At 46.1% G+C, this 18,362-nt stretch overlaps 1 protein-coding gene and 1 long non-coding RNA gene across 5 annotated transcripts in view; one reads left to right on the forward strand and one right to left on the reverse strand.

Annotated features, from left to right (window-relative positions):
* The window catches only part of LOC127391681 (uncharacterized), a 184,778-nt gene that overhangs the window by 100,366 nt on the left and 66,050 nt on the right, over positions 1–18,362 (forward strand). The gene's annotated exons all lie outside the window — the stretch shown is intronic.
* Positions 660–18,362, reverse strand: part of LOC127391662 (myosin heavy chain, skeletal muscle, adult-like) — a 71,832-nt gene continuing 54,129 nt past the window's right edge. Inside the window, exons 1-39 of one of the 4 annotated variants that reach the window (XM_051634667.1) lie at positions 17,005–17,023; positions 15,982–16,224; positions 15,749–15,892; positions 15,500–15,656; positions 13,776–13,803; positions 13,572–13,680; positions 13,387–13,479; positions 13,238–13,301; positions 13,047–13,145; positions 12,838–12,941; positions 12,618–12,756; positions 11,855–11,973; positions 11,588–11,737; positions 10,603–10,773; positions 9,967–10,276; positions 9,743–9,813; positions 9,084–9,171; positions 8,872–8,989; positions 8,591–8,714; positions 8,368–8,504; positions 8,008–8,263; positions 6,940–7,182; positions 6,534–6,710; positions 6,303–6,448; positions 6,121–6,211; positions 5,639–6,028; positions 5,362–5,488; positions 5,062–5,180; positions 4,487–4,683; positions 3,944–4,127; positions 3,692–3,857; positions 3,401–3,525; positions 2,934–3,242; positions 2,630–2,833; positions 2,239–2,364; positions 1,974–2,144; positions 1,783–1,887; positions 1,544–1,639; positions 660–943 (exon numbers count right to left, since the gene is read on the reverse strand). In XM_051634667.1, coding sequence (XP_051490627.1) covers positions 788–943; positions 1,544–1,639; positions 1,783–1,887; positions 1,974–2,144; positions 2,239–2,364; positions 2,630–2,833; positions 2,934–3,242; positions 3,401–3,525; positions 3,692–3,857; positions 3,944–4,127; positions 4,487–4,683; positions 5,062–5,180; positions 5,362–5,488; positions 5,639–6,028; positions 6,121–6,211; positions 6,303–6,448; positions 6,534–6,710; positions 6,940–7,182; positions 8,008–8,263; positions 8,368–8,504; positions 8,591–8,714; positions 8,872–8,989; positions 9,084–9,171; positions 9,743–9,813; positions 9,967–10,276; positions 10,603–10,773; positions 11,588–11,737; positions 11,855–11,973; positions 12,618–12,756; positions 12,838–12,941; positions 13,047–13,145; positions 13,238–13,301; positions 13,387–13,479; positions 13,572–13,680; positions 13,776–13,803; positions 15,500–15,656; positions 15,749–15,892; positions 15,982–16,188 — 5,820 coding nt within the window. In that variant the 5' untranslated portion in view covers positions 16,189–16,224; positions 17,005–17,023 and the 3' untranslated portion in view covers positions 660–787. Of the gene's footprint in view, positions 944–1,543; positions 1,640–1,782; positions 1,888–1,973; positions 2,145–2,238; positions 2,365–2,629; positions 2,834–2,933; positions 3,243–3,400; positions 3,526–3,691; positions 3,858–3,943; positions 4,128–4,486; positions 4,684–5,061; positions 5,181–5,361; positions 5,489–5,638; positions 6,029–6,120; positions 6,212–6,302; positions 6,449–6,533; positions 6,711–6,939; positions 7,183–8,007; positions 8,264–8,367; positions 8,505–8,590; positions 8,715–8,871; positions 8,990–9,083; positions 9,172–9,742; positions 9,814–9,966; positions 10,277–10,602; positions 10,774–11,587; positions 11,738–11,854; positions 11,974–12,617; positions 12,757–12,837; positions 12,942–13,046; positions 13,146–13,237; positions 13,302–13,386; positions 13,480–13,571; positions 13,681–13,775; positions 13,804–15,499; positions 15,657–15,748; positions 15,893–15,981; positions 16,225–17,004; positions 17,024–18,362 lie in introns of those variants that run through there. The other 3 variants (XM_051634669.1, XM_051634670.1, XM_051634668.1) reach the window with 3 other exon arrangements.

Raw genomic sequence — 18,362 nt, forward strand, 5'->3', positions numbered from 1 at the left:
AAGCTACCAACACAGAGCTGCCTACACCAGAGCACTGGAGGTGGCAGGCAGTCCTGTACAATGCCAATACTCTGAGAAAGGGGGGATATGCCATTAGTCCTGGAGAGGGACTGATCTAGTTCTGGGAAAAGGGCACTGTCATTTGAGCTGCTTTAAGCACTGTCAGATCTAAACACGCTCTTCTTCTGGTCACTGGCATTTTGGTTATTAAAAGAGCTCAGTGGATAAAGCTCAGGGACTAGCACAGGGGAAAGGTCATAAAAATTATGCCTGTGGTCCAGGGGGACATCAGGCACTGGCCTGTGCATGAGGAGCTTGTTCCAAGGAGGCTGCTAGCACAGCAGCACCCACTTTTCCAGAGTTCAAACCCAGAGCTCACCCCGGGGCTCCCTGCACAGGGCATGGGGAGCCTGATGGAAACACGCTGCATCCTGCCCAGGACGAGCCCAGAAAACACCAGTGGGAAACGGTGAGCGTGGGGGCACAGATCTGAAGTCCTGCCTCTGGGCAACCTCTGACTCCCATGGACATGCAGAGGTTAGAGCACAGACTCGCACAGTTACTGTCCTTGATTTCTCTTCATGTGCACTTTAATCTCTATTCATCTCTCAGTCACTAGGTAAAAAAAAAAAGGGATAAATAAGAGCTAGCTAGCAAGGTGCAAAGCAATCTACATTTTTTATTCTCTAGATATTGAGGTGGTTACAAAGACTAATTACAGAAGAAAGTGACCTAGAGGTTCACATTTTGTGGATCCCTCAGGTCACTTGGATGCCTCGTGACACCCTCACTCTTCCTCTTCTATCTTCTTGCCATGAAACTCCCTGCTCTTGGCCCGGAGCTTGTTGACCTGTGACTCTGCAATGTCAGCCCGCTCCTCGGCTTCGTCCAGCTCGTGCTGGATCTTGCGGAACTTGGAGAGGTTGACGTTGGACAATTCCTCCTGTGCAGGGAGAGGGAGTCGTTGGTGTGAGGAGCCCAGGGGTGGGCTTTCACAGCTCCCACACCTCGGCCTCGCAGGGCAGTGGCTCTTCCTTCAGGGAAGGACCAGAACTTCATCCCCCACCACCACTGCTTACACGTAAACCTCACTCAGACCTCCTCATCTCCCCCTCTTCAGGACCTCACTGTGAAAAACTCCTACTTTAAAAGCAATTGTGTCTCTTGGATTTATCCTTGGTGTACTTATTCCCGCCCTACTTGATCCCTGGAAGTGGTGGGACACACTAAGTTGAGAAAGACCCTGAAGCCTTCTGCTGTGGATCAGCAGCAGAGGCTCCTGAACTTCTCAGGCAGTGGATGTGGCCCCTGGGTTTCTGTAGTCAGACCTCCTGTGTAAAACCATCTGCAGAACGTCCCTGTTCATCCCTGACTGAAGGGTGCTGAGAACTCAGCAAGGCCTCAAGACACGACAGTGAAAATGAGCATGGAAAAGGCTGTTGTGTCTTGGGAGTTTCCTTCATGCTTCTTTCCTGGTATTCATACTCATCTCAATGAGCGTGCTGCCCAGGTGGCTCTTGCCCGTGCTCCAAGCAATACTTACAGCCTCCTCAGCTTGTCTCTTGTAGGATTTCACCTTCATTTGCAGCTTGTCCACCAGGTCCTGCAGCCGCAGAATGTTCTTCCGGTCTTCCTCAGACTAGAGCGGTTGGCAAAGAGGGAAGAAAAGTAGAGGCTGGTTCTGCACCATGTGAGGTTAACTGCTGCCCTTGGGGATGGTGGCTGCACAACCTGACTTGCTGTCAGAACACTCTGCCAGCCCAAGGAGGCCTCCTGCCTTACCTGGTAGGTCAGCTCCTTCACCCTCCTCTCGTACTTGCGCACACCCTTCACGGCTTCAGCGCTGCGCTTCTGCTCAGCATCAACCTCCCCTTCCAGCTCCCGCACCTGCAACAAGAAGCCCATCTTTGGAGCTTCCCTGCTGGCTGCTGACATCACATCTTCACTCACACACCAATCAAAGCCCTACACACCCTGGCCTCCAGCTTCTGGATTTGCTTCTTGCCCCCCTTCAGGGCCAGCTGCTCAGCCTCATCCAGACGGTGCTGCAGGTCCTTCACTGTCTGGTCCAGGTTCTTCTTCATCCTCTCCAGGTGGGCACTGGTGTCCTGCTCCTTCTTCAGCTCTTCTGCCATCATGGCTGCCTGGTGAGAGGAAACATTCCAAGCCATTTTGTGGCTGGAGATATTTTAGGGAAAAGGCACTCATGTTAAGCAGTGAAAAGAACCCCTAGCTCACATCAGTGATGGCCTTCTTGGCCTTGTCTTCAGCATTGCGGGCTTCCTGGATCATATCCTCCATTTCACCCTGAATTTGCACAATGTCTGTTTCCAGCTTCTTCTTGGTGTTGATCAAGCTGGTGTTCTGTTCAACAGGAAAAACATGAGTTCTACTTTTAGACCTGAGGTCTACATGTCAGGAGTTGAAATTGCAAGCAGCGTTTATGGAAGTCTTTCATGCAAGAGACCTCTTTAGAGCCATAGCCACCAACCAGATGTGGGGGACTGGCAAGATTGGCCATATCAAGGCTTGGCTCTTCAAATATGTACATTGCAATCACAAGATGGAGAGCAATCTCGTTCTGAGTTATCCCTTGTGGATGGGCTTAGTTTCCAGCAGGATTCCTGACCTGGGTGTGGAGGAGCTGCACACGTTCCGTGGCATCCAGAAGCTCCTGCTCAGCCAACTTCCTCGACCGCTCCGTCTGCTCCAGGGCTGCCCGAAGCTCCTCAACTTCAGCTTGAAGCAGGTTTGCTCTGCGCTCCACCATGGCCACCTGCTCCTTCAGGTCCTCCTGAGTCCTCAGAGCATCATCCAGGTGTATCTGGGTATCCTGGAAAAGAGGCAAGAGCAATTGCAGTGTGACTGTGTGTGCTTGGGTGCCAAAACTGTCAGGGGTGGCATTTGTCTGTCTGTAGCTTTGCTGAACAGACCTTGAGCACTCCCTGTGTGTTCCTCAGGTTCTTTTGTGCCTCTGCAGCCTGGCGGTTGGCATGGCTGAGCTGGATCTCCATTTCATTCAGGTCTCCCTCCATCTTCTTCTTCAGCCTCAGGGCTTCATTCCTGCTCCTGATCTCAGCATCCAGGGTGCTCTGCAAGGACTCCACAACTCGGAGGTGGTTTCTCTTCAGCTGGTCAATTTCCTCATCTTTCTCTGCTATCTTCCTGTCAATCTCTGACTTCACTTGGTTGAGCTCAAGCTGGAGGCGCAGGATCTTCCCCTCTTCATGTTCCAGGGAGGCCTGGACAGGAAACAATTAGAGTATTTTTTATGTGACAAGTGTTGGACCCGAAGATCTGAGTAAATGCAGAGCCTTGTTTAGATAATGCCTGGGAATGACTTCACAGTGCTCATGAGACATCCAAGACCTGTAAGTTATCAATAACTCATGCTGTATACCTCAGCTTCCTCCAGGGAGGCTTGGAGCTCAGACTTCTCCTGCTCAATCTGCTTCTTGACTTTCTCCAGCTCATGAATCGCCTTTCCTCCCTCGGCAATCTGCTCCGTCAGGTCGGAAATCTCCTCTGTGGGAACCAAGGGCCTGGTCAGGCACAGAGCCAGATGGGAAGGGCCCTGCCCCACCAGGGTGACAGGCATCTCTGCAGAGCTGCAGGCACAGACCCGTGTGCAGCAGTGGGGAGAGCTGGAGAGTCAGAAAGCCCTGCCAGCAGCAGAGGGCCAGGGACTTACGCTGCAAGTTCTTGTTCTCGCGCTTGAGCGTCTCCAGGTGGTCCAAGGACTCCTCATAGGCATTCTTCATCTTGAACAGCTCGGTGCTGAGAGAGCGAGACTCCTTCTGGGAGGCTTCCAGCTCAGCCTGCGTCTCCTCATACTTCTGCTTCCACTCTGCCAGGATCTAGAGAGAAATGGGGCTTGAGTGTGGATGTGGCAGCCAGGAGGGGATGCCCTGCTCCCCAGCCCCACGCCTGCAGCCCAACACACCTTGTCAAAGTTCCTCTGCTTCTTATCCAGAGCTGCACAGGCAGCGTTTGAGCGCTCCACGTCAATCATCAAGTCCTCCACTTCATTCTGCAGCCTCTGCTTGGTCTTTTCCAGGGAAGCACATTTGGCATTGACAGCTTCAACGTGTTCCTCTGCATCCTGCAGCCGCTGTGCCAGCTTCTTCCTGGGAGGAGATAAGCACAGCTCCAGAGAAGCGAGGCAAGTGTGGCTTGTCAAGGAGGGGGCACTTGGCCACTTCAGGGCCTTTGAGCCTAGCACCTGTCAGGTGTTTTTTCTGTCCCAAGGCTGCAAGCAGCCTAAGGGGTCCTAGCACCTCCTGAGTATTTGGCCTCTCTTAGCTTTTCTAGCCCTAAAGACAATGTTTGTCCTTCCAATCTACACTTTTCCTCTCGCTCCCTCTCTCTCATCTATCACAAAGACAGTCCAATCCCTGTCCTGTCCCACTCTCTGAGCCTCCAACTTCCAGTTTCCCTAAACATCCTCAGTCTTCCCCAGCCACTTGACATCCTACTCCCCACGTACTTGGCCTCCTCCAGCTCCTCGGTGCGCTGAATGGCGTCCGTCTCGTATTTGGTTCTCCACTGGGCCACTTCGCTGTTGGCCTTGGACAGGGCACGCTGCAGCTCCCCCTTGGCTTCCTGCTCCTCCTCATATTGTTCCCGGAGCAAGTCACAGTCGTGGCGAGCAGACTGCAAGGCGTGGGCCAGGGCGTTCTTGGCCTGGGGGGACATTGGGATTGGTAACTGGAAGGTTTCTCTTGAGATGCCTCTTGACAGAGAGACTGACAGGGGTGTTAGGATGAAACCCTAGTTGGGCAAATGCAAAGCCAGGAGCTGAGGAAGCCTCTGCCAATGAGGATCAGGATGTGTTAGTTTTTGCTTCTTCCCTCCCTAGCTTGTTGAGGTGGGGTTTTGTGCATTTCTGGAGTTCCCTCCTGTTCTACATGGGTTAGTGACAGCTGCTCTGGGGACAGTTAGGCTGCCATTTCAGTCGCTGTTTCGATATGTGTGTCTGCAGCCTGTCCCAGACAGTATCACCAGAATGTATTAAAAGTCTTAGAGATGATGAAGGCTGTGGGCAGTAGGGTGCTTCCAGACCTTTATTTCTTCCTCTAGGTGCCTCTTGAGCTCCTCAATCTGCTGGGTAAATCCTTGCTTGCCCCTGGACAGCTGAGAAATCAGAGCATCTTTTTCCTCCACCTGCCGCGAAAATTCACCTGGGAAGGGTAAAGTGAATCAAGGTAACAAGACAAATGACAAGAAGACACTTCCTGCCTGTAAAGCCCTGTAACCAGGAGTGGCCTGGAGCGGTTCTACCAGTTGCCACTTTGCTGCTCCTGGTTTGCTCATGGCATGCAGGTCCTCCCATTGCACCTCAGGCACGAGGATGATTCTCACCTGATTCTGTCTGCAGACGAGCTCTTTGAGTATTGAGGTCATTGATCATGCGTTGATTCTGCTCCTCCTTGGTTTTTAACTCGCTCAGCTGGTCTTCCAGAGTGCGACACATCTTCTCCAGGTTTGCCTAGAGAGCAAACACAAGGAAGGAAAGGAGATGAACTCCTGGACTCTGCCTTCTCCTCACAGCAGGGTTTTTCAATGAGGACGTGGCTGGTAAAGGCAGCCTGTGCGCCACACCCTGACCCTATGAGCATGTTCGCCTGCAGCTGCGTACCTTGGCCTTGGAGACAGACTCCATGTTACTGGCCAGGTCGTCAATCTCCATCTTCAGCTCGCTCTTCTCCTTCTCCAGCTTCTGCTTCACCCGTTGCAGGTTGTCGATCTGCTCCCCCAGCTCAGCTGTGCTGTCCGCGTGCTTCTTGCGCAGGGCGGCAGCCGTGGCTTCGTGCTGCAGCGTGGCCTCCTCCAGGTCACGGCGCATCTTCTGAAACTCTGCCTCGCGCTTCTTGTTCATCTCGATCTGAGCTGCAGTAGCTCCTCCTGCTTCTTCCAGGCGCTCGCTGATCTCCTCGAGCTCCCTGGAGAGGTCAGCCCGATGCTTCTCTGCTTTGGCCCGAGAGGTTCGCTCGGCCTCAATTTCCTCCTCCAGTTCCTCAATACGAGCCTGGGGAACAGCAGCAACAACCCTTCACGCCCAGGCCCTCCTCCCACCTGACCCGACACTGGAGAGAGGGAGCAGAAGGAACAGACACTTGCCTGCAGCTCCTTGATCTTCTTCTGTAACTGCATGCCCAGGGCTTGCTCATCTTCGATTTTGCTCTGGATCTGGCTGATTTCAAAGTCTTTCCTTGGGGCAAAGCAAACCGTCTTAGTGCCGCAACAAAACCCCCCAAGGTCAAAACCAGCCCGGCCCTCAGGGGCCTCACAGCCACACTTACTTCTTCAGCTTCTCATCCAGCTGCTGCTTATCATTTTCCAAATCCATGATGCTGTCATTGGCCAGCTTCAGGTCTCCTTCAAGTTTCCTCTTAGCTCTCTCTAGGTCCATGCGCAGTTTCTTCTCCTGCTCCAGGGACCCTTCCAGCTACAACAAACAAGACCTTCAGTGCTCTGCCAGCCAGGTCTCACTCCACACCTGTGCTGTTCTTGCTGTGTGTCTGTGTGCTTACATCGTCCACTTGCTGCTCCAGCTTGATCTTAGCTTTGGTCAGAGTGTTGACTTTGTCCTCTTCTACCTGCAGGTCATCCAGCGTCTGCTGATGGGCCTCTTGGAGGGCTTTCTTCTCTTTTGTCAGCTTGGCAATGGTCTCGTCCAGGGCTGCCATCTCCTCTGTGAGGTTTTTCACCTGTGGTTTGTAAGAAAGTGTCAAAAGTCTGTGTAGAAGGCTGGACTCCTACTTGAGTGAAATTTTTGCTTCACAGCACTTAGCCAGGAACTTGTTTTCAATTTGGGCTTCCTGGCTACCCCGCTGTGATGCTCCTGGTGTGTAGCAAAGCAGCCTCATTCTCAGAAGACCAGGCTGATGTGGGAAGCATCTTCCCCTTCACCCCTGATGTGATTGCCCATGTGTGTACCTTGTTTTCAGTGGCATGCTTTTCCTTCTCAACCTTGGCCAGTGTTAGCTCAAGGTCATCAATATCTTTCTTCAGCTCTGAGCATTCATCCTCCAGTTTCCTCTTCTTGGCTGTCAGCTCAGCATTAATTTCCTCCTCATCCTCAGCCCTTTCCGTCACCTCTTTAATTTTGGCTTCCAGCTGGATTTTGGTTTTGATGAGCTGGTCACACCTTTCCTCAGCATCAGCCAAGCTGTCTGCTTCCTGGTGGGGAGACACAGGTTACGGTGGGGTGTCACGTTTTGAAGATTCTCCACTCTGACTCTTGTATCACTGAGGAGGCATGTGTTAAATGGGGGCTGAGCCTGGCCTGCCACTCCAGCAACTGGAAGACTTTGACCACTGCTCTTTGGGAGACCTTGCCACCTGGTATCAACATTGATTCCAAATACTTTGTGTCTCTTAAAAATGCCTCACCAAGAGGTTGGCTATGAGAACATCTCATATATCCACAAGCATGGCATGAAGTGGTCACTTCAGTTATTATTTTCAACAGGAACAAGGGCTTGGAGGCCTTTTTCCTAGCAGAAAAAGCATTCAATAGCATCTTCTCCTTAACTGCCATCCTGAACTTTACAATATTTGGGGAGTAAAGGATTTGTGAGAAGAGCTTAGTGGAGGAAGAGGTGTTTTGTTAGGTGTTAAGGTTTTCCTTTTTGAGTTTGATTGAGAAGTATCCATGTTTCTGAAAAGCCTCCTAGTGTAGCTGCTGGGAGGAAAATAGGTCGTTGTCTGGTTGACTTTAGCCCGTTAGGCAGCTATACCAGTGGGAATTTGAGTAGATGGAGATACTTGCCTTCCAGCTCAGAGCTCTCTGCTGTGGAGCGTTACATGGCTCTTTCCTCTGACACTAGGAGAGTCTCACGTGGGGCTGCCATGAGACTCACTATGGCCCTGGCAGAGCCTGTTTACATAATGTTCAAGTGCCTTGGAGTGAGTGATTTCTCTGTTTTCCACTGCACATTTGTCAGCCTCCTGCCTGACTGCACATCGCTCTTTTCCCCAGAACAAACAAAGGGTGATACTCACCGCCTGCACTTGGAGCTGCAGGTCATTTTTCTCCTGCAGCAGGACCACCATTTTCTCCTCCAGCTCCTTCCTCTTGGCCTCAGACTTTGCAAGCTCCTCCTTGGTTTTCTCAAACTCTTGTTTCATGTTGGCCATCTCCTTCTCAGACTCTGCACTCTTCAGCAAGGGCTTGATCTTGAAGAACAGCTTCATCCAGGGCCAGTGCTTGACGTTCATGAATGCACGAACGTTGTACTGGATGCAGAAGATTGAGTCCCTGAAATAAAATTCACATGGCTGTTACATACCTTGGGTTTGATGAATTTGGTTTCAATTAGCCAAGTACCATGAGATCATGACATGTGGGTGTGAAATGTCTACCTCCTCTCCACCATTTTCCGATACTCCACTCTCATCAGGAAGCCCCTGCACCTGGCTTGTGTCATGGTCATAATCTCAGCTAGTTTCTCATCTCTCATCTCCTCCAGCAGACCTATCAACCCAGCTTTGAAGAACACCTTCAGAAAGGGAGCATAGCAGCACATCAGTCTCAGGTAGTGCATAACAGAGGCACACAGGACTTGAACACGAGACTTGTCTGTACCTTGGTGTGACCAAATCTGTACTGGGTGTGATCCACATCAATGGACCCAAGAAGCTTCTCTGAAGCCTTCTTGCTATCCATGAACTGCCCGTCTGGAATAGCACTTACATTAAGCACTCTGTATCTGTAGGAGAAAGCAGAACAGCAGTATAAAATCAATCATAATCTCACAACATGCCTATGTTACTATATAGGTCCTTTTGAGGTTTTCTGTTTCAATGTTTGTTAAACTCAGGATCTTCATCTTGATCTGAAAGGGGACAAAGGTGTAGCACTCTTACCTCTGCTTGAAGTCTGCATACAGGACTCTGCTGGGGAATCCTTTCCTGCAAATTCTGATCCCTTCCAGCACTCCGTTGCACCGCAGCTGGTGCAGCACCAGCTCATGCTCCATGGCACCTAACAAATACCACCATTAGTGACTGCCCCATTGTTTGATACTCAGGAGAAGAGCCTCTGTGGCTTGAGTTTTCCTCCTTTTGGATCTCCTTACCAGGTGTTTTTGTTTCATTTGGGATGATGCATCGTACAAAGTGAGGGTGGGTGCTGCGCAGATTGGTCATCAGCTTGTTTAAATTCTCCTGTGAGGGGACAAGGAAAAGTTTGCATCAACAACTGAAAGATCTGCTTGCCTCCATCCTTCTTTGTTAAAAGGAAATATACTTTGTTTACAGTGAATCAATAGAATGGTTATGCTCTTTTATGTGATAATCTTAAAGCCAGCTTCTCTGTTTTTTAAGAACTGCTCCATTACTTATGAACCTTGCATGATAGCAATATTGAAAATAAGTCCAAAATCTCTGCATGGTTAAACATCTTTAACTCTGTGCATTAGGTCAAAGAAATCAACTTTTTTCAATGCCTTATTTAGCTTTAAAAATGGAAGTATACAAAAAAAAAAAAATCTGAATTACAACATCGCCAAATATTTGAAAGAGTTTTTATTTTGATATGGAAATAAGAGAATATCATTGCATGTTGAAAAAGAGAAGAAAATAGTCCAGCATTTAAATTGAAATAAAATCGACCTCTAGTATATAATATTTTTCATCCTTTCACTGTAGGACTTCAAGGATTATAACATCCCTGTTGACATTTTAGTTTCCATTTCCTCAGTTGAAAAAGAGACAAACTGAAGAAACTGGTACATACCCGGAAGAGAGCTGAGACAGTCTGGAAAGAAGAACCCTTCTTCTTGCCACCCTTCTTGCCACCACCAGAATCTGCAAATGGAAAAAAAGGAAAAGGTATTAAAATACAGAGGTTGCCTATTGGAGACTACAGAGCACAGAACAGCTTTAAATGTTTGGGGGTTGCTTCTTTACTTCTGTATCAACATTGTCCTACACTGCAAATACAATTTTCACTGAGCTGACCTGCATCTGCTCCACCATAGTTGGCAAAGAGTAAGGCCAGGGTCTTCACAGATGATTTCTGGTACAACCCAATGACAGTTTCATTCAGAGGGTCCTTGTTCTTCTCCAGCCAGCCAGTGATGTTGTAGTCCACTGTGCCAGCATAGTGCACCAGAGAGAAGTGGGCTTCAACCTTGCCTTTGGCAGGTTTGGGCTTCTGGAAGTTGCTGGATTTGCCCAGATGTTGGTCATAGAGCTTGTTCTTGAAAGAGGTGTCAGTTGCCTTGGGGAACATGCACTCCTCTTCCAGGATGGAGAAGATGCCCATGGGCTGGAAGACATTACAACAGACAAGAAGGAGAAACAGATTCCTTGGTTAGAAAGAGGCTAATTTTAGTACAGAAAGCTGTGAAATAAATCAGAAGGTAAGGTTGCTTCTCTTCCCTTCCAGACAGTGTGTCACAAAAAATTAACAGGTGTTTATAGTTTTTAATCCTTGATGATTTACCTTTACTTACAAATCCATCAACAGATTGCTGTCAACATCACAAATAACAGAAATACAGAACACTTTAATAACTGAAATTTAACATTTTACTCCAGACATAAATTATGTCTAGAGAATTTAGACATTAAGAAACATGAACAGGAAGCTACCTTCTCAATCAGCTCAATGCAGGCTGCCAGGTCCATCCCAAAGTCAATGAATGTCCATTCAATTCCCTCCTTCTTGTACTCCTCCTGCTCCAGCACGAACATGTGGTGGTTGAAGAACTGTTGCAGCTTCTCATTGGTGAAGTTGATGCACAGCTGCTCAAAGCTGTTGAACTGCCAAATGTAAAAAAAGATGCAATGTTTTCAAGGTTCAGTCATCACCACAAGGCTTCCTCTGTGTACTTCTTACGCTTCTTGTGTTTTTCAGTTAATAAAAGGCCCCTTCCATATCTTTTCTCCCAGAAATCCTTCATTGGGACTGTACTTGCCTTCTGAAGAGTGAAAAAACTAGTAATTCATTTTAATATATGTAATGTATTTCTTTTCTTAGTTTGTTAGAATTCCATATTATCATGATACTTTTATTATTATAATTATCATTTATCCCTTTAGAATCTCTTGATTGTAAAGCAAAGTTGCATAATAGCTTCAGCACACTTTCTCCTATTAGTATAAATATACTACCTGCCTCTGTCTCTCTCCCAACACTCTGATTATGAAGAGTGCCTCAATTTGCCACTCAAATATTTTAATGCTCTAAAGAGAGTAGCTTTAGATATTTTGATGCAGTGGTATAGAAACTTTTGGGGTCCTTTCACCAACACCATGAGCTGTTTGTAATCCCTTTCTATAATTTCCACCAATAGCAATAGACATTTCTAGTCTCTTTGAATATTTTCCAGACCTTTGCCTATATAACTTTGTCACAGATTTCTTGCTTTTTTCTTTTGTTCTAACTAAGCCTCTTCCATACTGTGGTATTAATTTCTTTACCGTGAAGATCTAATGGCTGAAAAGACCAATCTCTTTAATCTCTTGGTCATTGAATTTTTTTTTTTAAATCTCTTTCTTCATGAAAGAAGCCTTAGAGTTTTCTTAACACCCGTTGTCCCTTCTGTGAAACTGTTGTGAGATTCTTGTTCCTTACATCAAAGATCTCAAAGCCAGCAATGTCCAGGACACCAATGAAGTACTGTCTGGGCTGCTTGGTATCCAGCTGTTGGTTGATACGAACAACCATCCACAGGAACATCTTCTCATAGACAGCCTTTGCCAGAGCACCCACTGCATTGTTCACCTGAAGCAAAAGGGAAACGTACAAAAATTACTACACAGAGAAGTGGTAGGAAATTTTAACTGTCGGAAGAGAAAATCTGGGGTATAGCCATGTATTCCTAGTAACCAAGTATTTTACCTGCTCCACAGTTTGACCTTTGGTCACGTATTCATTCCCAACTTTGACTCGAGGATAACATAGGGCCTTGAGCAGGTCAGCAGAGTTCAGACCCATCAGGTAGGCAGCCTTGTCAGCAACTGAAAGGCAAGAGAGACAAAGAAAAATCTGACCATTGGACAAGGACTGGAATTTGATCGATGGGTCTGGGTCAGAAAAGTCATCAATGTTAAAAATTCCTGACTTCAAAGCTTTTACTCCGCTATGGCAGGAAGCACACTGAATACAGGGTACCTGTATAGCCAACATTAACATTTCTTGATAATAGTTATGAAAAATAAACTATTCCTTGAAAACTTTGATGGAATTTAAAAAAAATCAACACTGCTTTTAATAACTTTCAGTTTAAAAATACATGAAGATTACAACTTGGCACCTTACTCAAGATCTAAGACAGCTCTTCTATTTAAATAGGCTGTGGTTTGCACTGCCAACAGTAGAAGCGTGTACATGCCAGAGCTGACTCAGGGGCCTATGTATAAAACTAGAGAAGCTACCTCTTCAAAAAAGCTTGTCAAAACCCTCTGCATGCTGAATGGAAAATTGCATATAACTACCCTATGAAAACAAAAACTCAAGGATCAGAGAATCAGATTTAAAGCTTGATGGAGTCTAGAAGAAACATTACTTAGTTGTCACTTGCTTAAGCTATAGTCTTTGTCCTGACTAAAAGAACTATCTTTTCAAAACTGATTTATTTATTAAAAGGTCAGTTGCTAATGACCTTCTGTGCCATCAGGCTCTGCCTGCTCCTCTCGCTGCTTCTGCTTGAACTTCAGGTTGCCATAGTGCATGACAGCCCCTGTCAGCTTGTAGATGGCTGTCTTTTCATCAGCAGTGAAGCCCAGGATGTCAATGGCACTCTGCAGTCAAAACAAGAAAGTCAAAGCAGTACCTGACAACCTTCACTGTCTCATGAACGAGATCTCCTTTGAAGTACTTACATCTGTAGCCATCAGCTCCTCTTGGTCATCAATGCTGGGAACAGTGACCTCACCTTGACTCACAAAGTGGAAATCATAAGGGTTGGTGGTAATGAGGAGCATGTCTGAAAGTAATAAATGGGAAAAATCAGAGTTACTTGAGCTTTCCAGATGACACAATGGGATATTTTCCAGTTATATACTTTCAAAAAAGTTAGTGATCTACTTACCAATTAGCTCAGGCTTCTTGTTGGAAGTGACCTGATAAAAAATGTGGTAGCTTCTTTCTGCCTTGAGCTGGAAAGTGACTCTGGACTTCTCCAGCAGATCTGGCAAGGAAGGCAGGAAGAGTCAGGCACAAGGCCACACGCAGAGGTGGGAACTGGGGAAGGAATGGGATCAGGCCAGAGGAGCCTCTTACAGGTTTCAATGTCAGCAGAAGCCAGTTTGCCTGTAGCTCCAAAGTGGATTCTGATGAATTTGCCCTGTTGAGCACAAGAAGCAGCATTTCAGTCTGAGATTCAGAGATTCTGCCCAAATTCAGAGATTTTTCCCAAAGCACCAACTCACAAAGCGTGAGGAGTTGTCGTTCCTCACGGTCTTGGCGTTCCCAAAGGCCTCCAGCAGCGGGTTGGCGCTGATGATTTGATCCTCAAGCGTTCCCTGCAGGACCATAATTATTGCTGCCTCCTTTCCAAAACAACATGTTGGGAACAGAGGAAGGTCTTGATTCAAGCCAGTCTCTGTTAATTTACCTGCATTTTGCCAGACTCCTCCTTCTTCTTCTCCCCGCTGGCTGCAATTGTTGCAAAGTACTGGATGACACGCTTGGTGTTCACAGTCTTCCCTGCACCGGATTCTCCGCTGTCAAAGGCAAGAGAAGCAGAGAGCGTGTGGTCAGGCAGGAGATCCCCTGGCCCTGGGCAGCCCCACAGGGACCTGAGCAGGGATCTACGTACGTGATCAGGATCGACTGGTTCTCACGATCTGTAAAGGAGAGAGAAAGAGTTTTCTTAGTGCTCCTAAAATGCAGAGAAATCAAAATCTATGAGAAAACTGAGGGCAATGATACACTGGCCCAGGTTGCCCAAGGAAGCTGTGGCTGCCCCATCCCTGGCAGTGTTGAAGGGCAGATTGGATGGGGCTTGGAGCAACCTGGGCTGGTGGGAGGTGTCCCTGCCCATGGCAGGGGGTTGGAACTGGATGGTCTTGAAGTTCCCTTCCAACCCAAACCATTCTATGATTCTATTATTCTAACTACCTATGAACTGAAGTTTCATAAAGAGTGCAGGATTATTAGACAGCTAGTAGACAGCTAATTCCCAATTAAAACACCCTAGAAATGCAGCACTTAATACCTTTCATTTTATTTTTAAGTTCCCTAATTTAAAAAAAAAAAAAAGAAAGTCTTATTTGGATGTTGATGTAAGATAAAACATACTAATTTCCTTTTACGATTATTCTCTTTAAATCAAGATCATATTCCTGTATATAAATAAGAATCAAAATGAAATATTATATTTTAATTTCAGTATGTTTAAAGTGACCAAAACAGGTAACATAAAACTGGTTGACACCTTTTCTGAGGCCTTTTGAGATCAGATGATAGGCCCTCCTGAGTTCAAGGGGGTTTTGAGCTATGCATAAAACAACGATATGGAATGGTTTGGGTAGAATTTACCCAAATTCCTTACCTTAGCTATTTAAATGAACCTTTGATACAGAAGGGCTCAAGTATGCTGCATGCACTGTGCAATTACCTTTGTGTTTTAAAACATATCTCAATTGACTGTAGTTGTGTTGCTTCCCAGCTGTTCAAATGTCAGACAGAAGGAATGAATTCTGATTCTGCTTTCCAATACAAACCTTTATTTCTATACAACTCTTGATCTTAAAAATTTCTGCCATATATCCCCTCAGTTTTCTCTTCTCTGCATCAATGCCCTTTCCTACCTGTTACTCATACTGAATTTATTTCATGTCTATGAATACTGCTTTGTCTGTTCCAGTCCCACTATCTCCTTCTTTAACGTGAGAAAACTTGAACTGACTGCATTATTCAGGATGTCAACATTCCACTTTTTAACAGAATCATGGAACTATTGCTCTTTCTATTCTTTTTTTTTTTTTTTTTTCCCTAAAGTTCAGTTTGTTTTCTTCTGCCCTAATAAGCACTGAGACAAAATTGATGTAGCATTATTCATTGTAAGTCTGAGTTCTTATTCTAGACTGGTAATAGCCATTTCTTAGCTAACCATTCTGCCAGTCTTCCATTCCATATCATTTGCAGTTCTAAGGCAATAAAAAAAGCCCTAACAGTGTACATACTTGGATTTGGAACTTCAGTTCATAGTGATTCCTTCTTATTTCCTGTTATGGATATTACATTAGCAGTTCTTCCATGCTTTTTTGTTAAGAGAGAGCAGCAGCACTTCTGTAGCATTGCAAATTATGCTTCCCATTGCACGTTTTAATCTACAAAACTTGATTTCTAGACTTCTCTCTACAACATTCCCAGTACAATTTCAGTGTTATCTCATTTAAAGGTGGGCATTCTAGTTTACTCAGCTGACATATATTATGTAAACGTGACTCCATATTTCAAATATTATCGGCAGAGAAAAGGAAGATTATTCCTGAAGTGTACACTACTGCGTCATTTTAAGGGACATTAAGCACTCACCATTCAGCATGAACTGATAGGCGTTGTCAGAGATGGAGAAGATGTGTGGAGGGGCCTCCTGGCGCTTCTTGCCTCGGTAGGCCAACACCACCTCCGGGTTGTACACCGGCAGCCACTTGTAGGGGTTGACGGTGACACAGAAGAGACCCGAGTAGGTCTGGAGGAAGGGAGACAGCACGTTGGCTTCCCCTGAGCCTGGCAGAGCCGTTCCTGCTGCCTGCCCAAAGGAAGGCTGCTGCTGGTACTTACGTAGATCATCCAGGCTGCATAACGCTCTTTGAGATTGTACAGCACAGCGGGTTCATGGAGGTGGGTCATCATGGCCATGTCCTCGATTTTATCATACTTGGGAGGGTTCATGGAGAAGATTTGATCTTCCTTCACGGTCAGGGTCTGTCAGATGAGGAAAGAGATGCATGTATGTCAGCTAAGAGCTGAGACTGGGAATCAAATGGTGACCTTCAGCCTTGTTTTTCACTCACCTCTCCCCCTTCAGTCTGGACAGTGACCTTCCCGGACTCCCTGCTCTGGATTGTCCCTTTCACAAAGGATTCCTTAGGATGCACCACAAAGACAGATGACTTGGCATCAAAAGGCCTGTTCTGGGCCTCGATTCTCTCCTTTTCCGATTTTCGGAGGTAAGGAGCTGCCTCCCCAAAAACAGCCATCTCAGAGTCTGGGGAAGTCATGGCTGCACTTCCCAGAACACACGTCAGCAGAAGACTCTAAGGGGGAAAGAAGACATTGCCTGTGAGGTAGACAGTAATTTTCTGTTCCAGTGATGAAAATTCTTAGTGTTTTCTGTTTTTCTGGTGTTTGAACTAGCATGCCATTTTCAATAACACCTTTAGAAAGCTAGTTTGGTTTGAACACCTAAGTACTTCCATGCCACCTGAGAATGGGACAGCACTCTAAATAATTTTAATCTTCCATCTATGAGAAGAGTTTTTAGTTCTGAATATCATTTTGCAATATTATCATACTGATGGGAGATTTAGCATCTTACTTTTGATATTCTGGAGAACTAGACCTAAAGCAAATCTCTCTCTTCCATTGCCCTTAATTATCAGCAATGAGTCTACAAGAAGTTCTTCCATTGCCCACAATCTGTGGAAGACCATTTTCCTTAACACTGTATACCTCTCACAAGGCTCAGATCAGTATTTTCTGCAATGAGTATCAATGAGAAAAATGAGGAATTAATATAATAAAATTATCTCATGGTCACTGGCCTAACAGCTAACAACTTAGGGTGTTGCCTGTCATGACATCAGAGGTTCTAAGACAGTCACTAGTATATTAACAAGTTGGTAAATTTCTTCCTATAGTATTTCTGAGATAAACTTTAGGTTGGAAATAAAATGATGCCATGGAAATCAGGTAGAAATTTTCACCTATCAGAAGCAAGCCCTCTCTTCTGATTATCAGAAGCAATCAGAATACAGCAAGACATACAAGATGAGAATCTGCTCAGCCTCTGCAGTCCTTCAGAAAGCAACACTTACCTTGAAACTTTCAATCAGAGCAGGGCAAAATAGTCCCAAGGAGATTTTATAGAGTCGGGTGTGCAGATGCTCTGGATTCTTCCTCTTTCTTCGGTCAAAGCATTTTTGGCCAACCTTCTTTGGCAAAGCATTGTTTGGCAGACTTACCTAAAGACATAATTGTCATTTGATTTGACTAGATATAATTAGAAAATTTTTAGATCTAACCAACTACGTGGCTATATCTACTAAAAATAATTTGACAAGAGAATTAAGAGGGGGAATCTCAATCAGTTAAGGCACTTGGAGAACTTGGATGCAGGACTCTGGGATGCTGACATATTTCTGGGTGACTTTCTGATCCATCCAAGATAGACTGTTTGGTGCACAGTGCTACAACAATTTGAATTGTTCAATGCAGGTAGTAGCATTTCCCTTTTTCACATGATGCTGTGAGGTTTATAAAGAAATACTTGAATAATAACTGTATACCAAAACCTACAACTGATTATGACTAAAACCCAAGTGCTTTTCTTGAAAACAGAAAAACAGAAGCTATTGCAGCTCTGATTCCATCAGGGACAATATATCAACTCTTGAAATATAGTTCATATACGGAGTACTTTTTAAAGATACTAAACTTCCCAGAAAAGTGAAGTATCTAAAGACATTCTGTATCTCCCTAATAACCAACAAGAAGTTGCAAGTTGTTGTGCAATGTCCTATAAAGCATGTAAAAACAAATGGTCAAAAGGTGCTTTCTGATTTAAGTGGCTAAAAATCACACCAACCCCATGTCTGTAAAAAATGACATGTTTTCAGTTGAATGCAAGGTGAAATTCCTTACATACAGAGTTCAGCCAGAGGAAATATGCAACAACTCTCACTTCAGCTGCTTTAAATTGTGTCAGATCTAACCACATTCTTCTCCTGGTCATTGGCATTTGGTTTATGAAAAGAGCTCAGTGGATAACGTGCATGGTTATGATATAATATCCAGCATCAGGCAATGTCCTGTGATTGCAAAGCCCATTCCAAGGATGGCTGCAGCCCTGCAGTGCCCACTTTCTTGGAGCCCAAACCCAGAGCTCAGCACAGCAGCAAGGAGCTCAGGGCATGGGGAGGCTGCTGGAAACACCCTGCACCCAGCCCAGGAGGAGCCCAGGTCAGCCAGTGGGAAACGGTGAGCACAGGGGTGCACCTGAAGTCCTGCCTCTCTGGGGAGAAGGCACCAAAGGTGCTGGTGGGGGCACCTCCCTCCAGCAGGACCCAGAGCAAACTGTGCTTCCCAGCCTGGGCCAGCAGCTGCTGCTCTGAGGGGCAACAGGGACTCTTGCAGCCGAGTCCCTGGGGTGCTGGGCTGCCACATGGTGTCCAGC

This window comes from Apus apus, chromosome 17 (genome assembly GCF_020740795.1).
Source record: "Apus apus isolate bApuApu2 chromosome 17, bApuApu2.pri.cur, whole genome shotgun sequence".
Lineage (NCBI taxonomy): Eukaryota > Metazoa > Chordata > Aves > Apodiformes > Apodidae > Apus > Apus apus.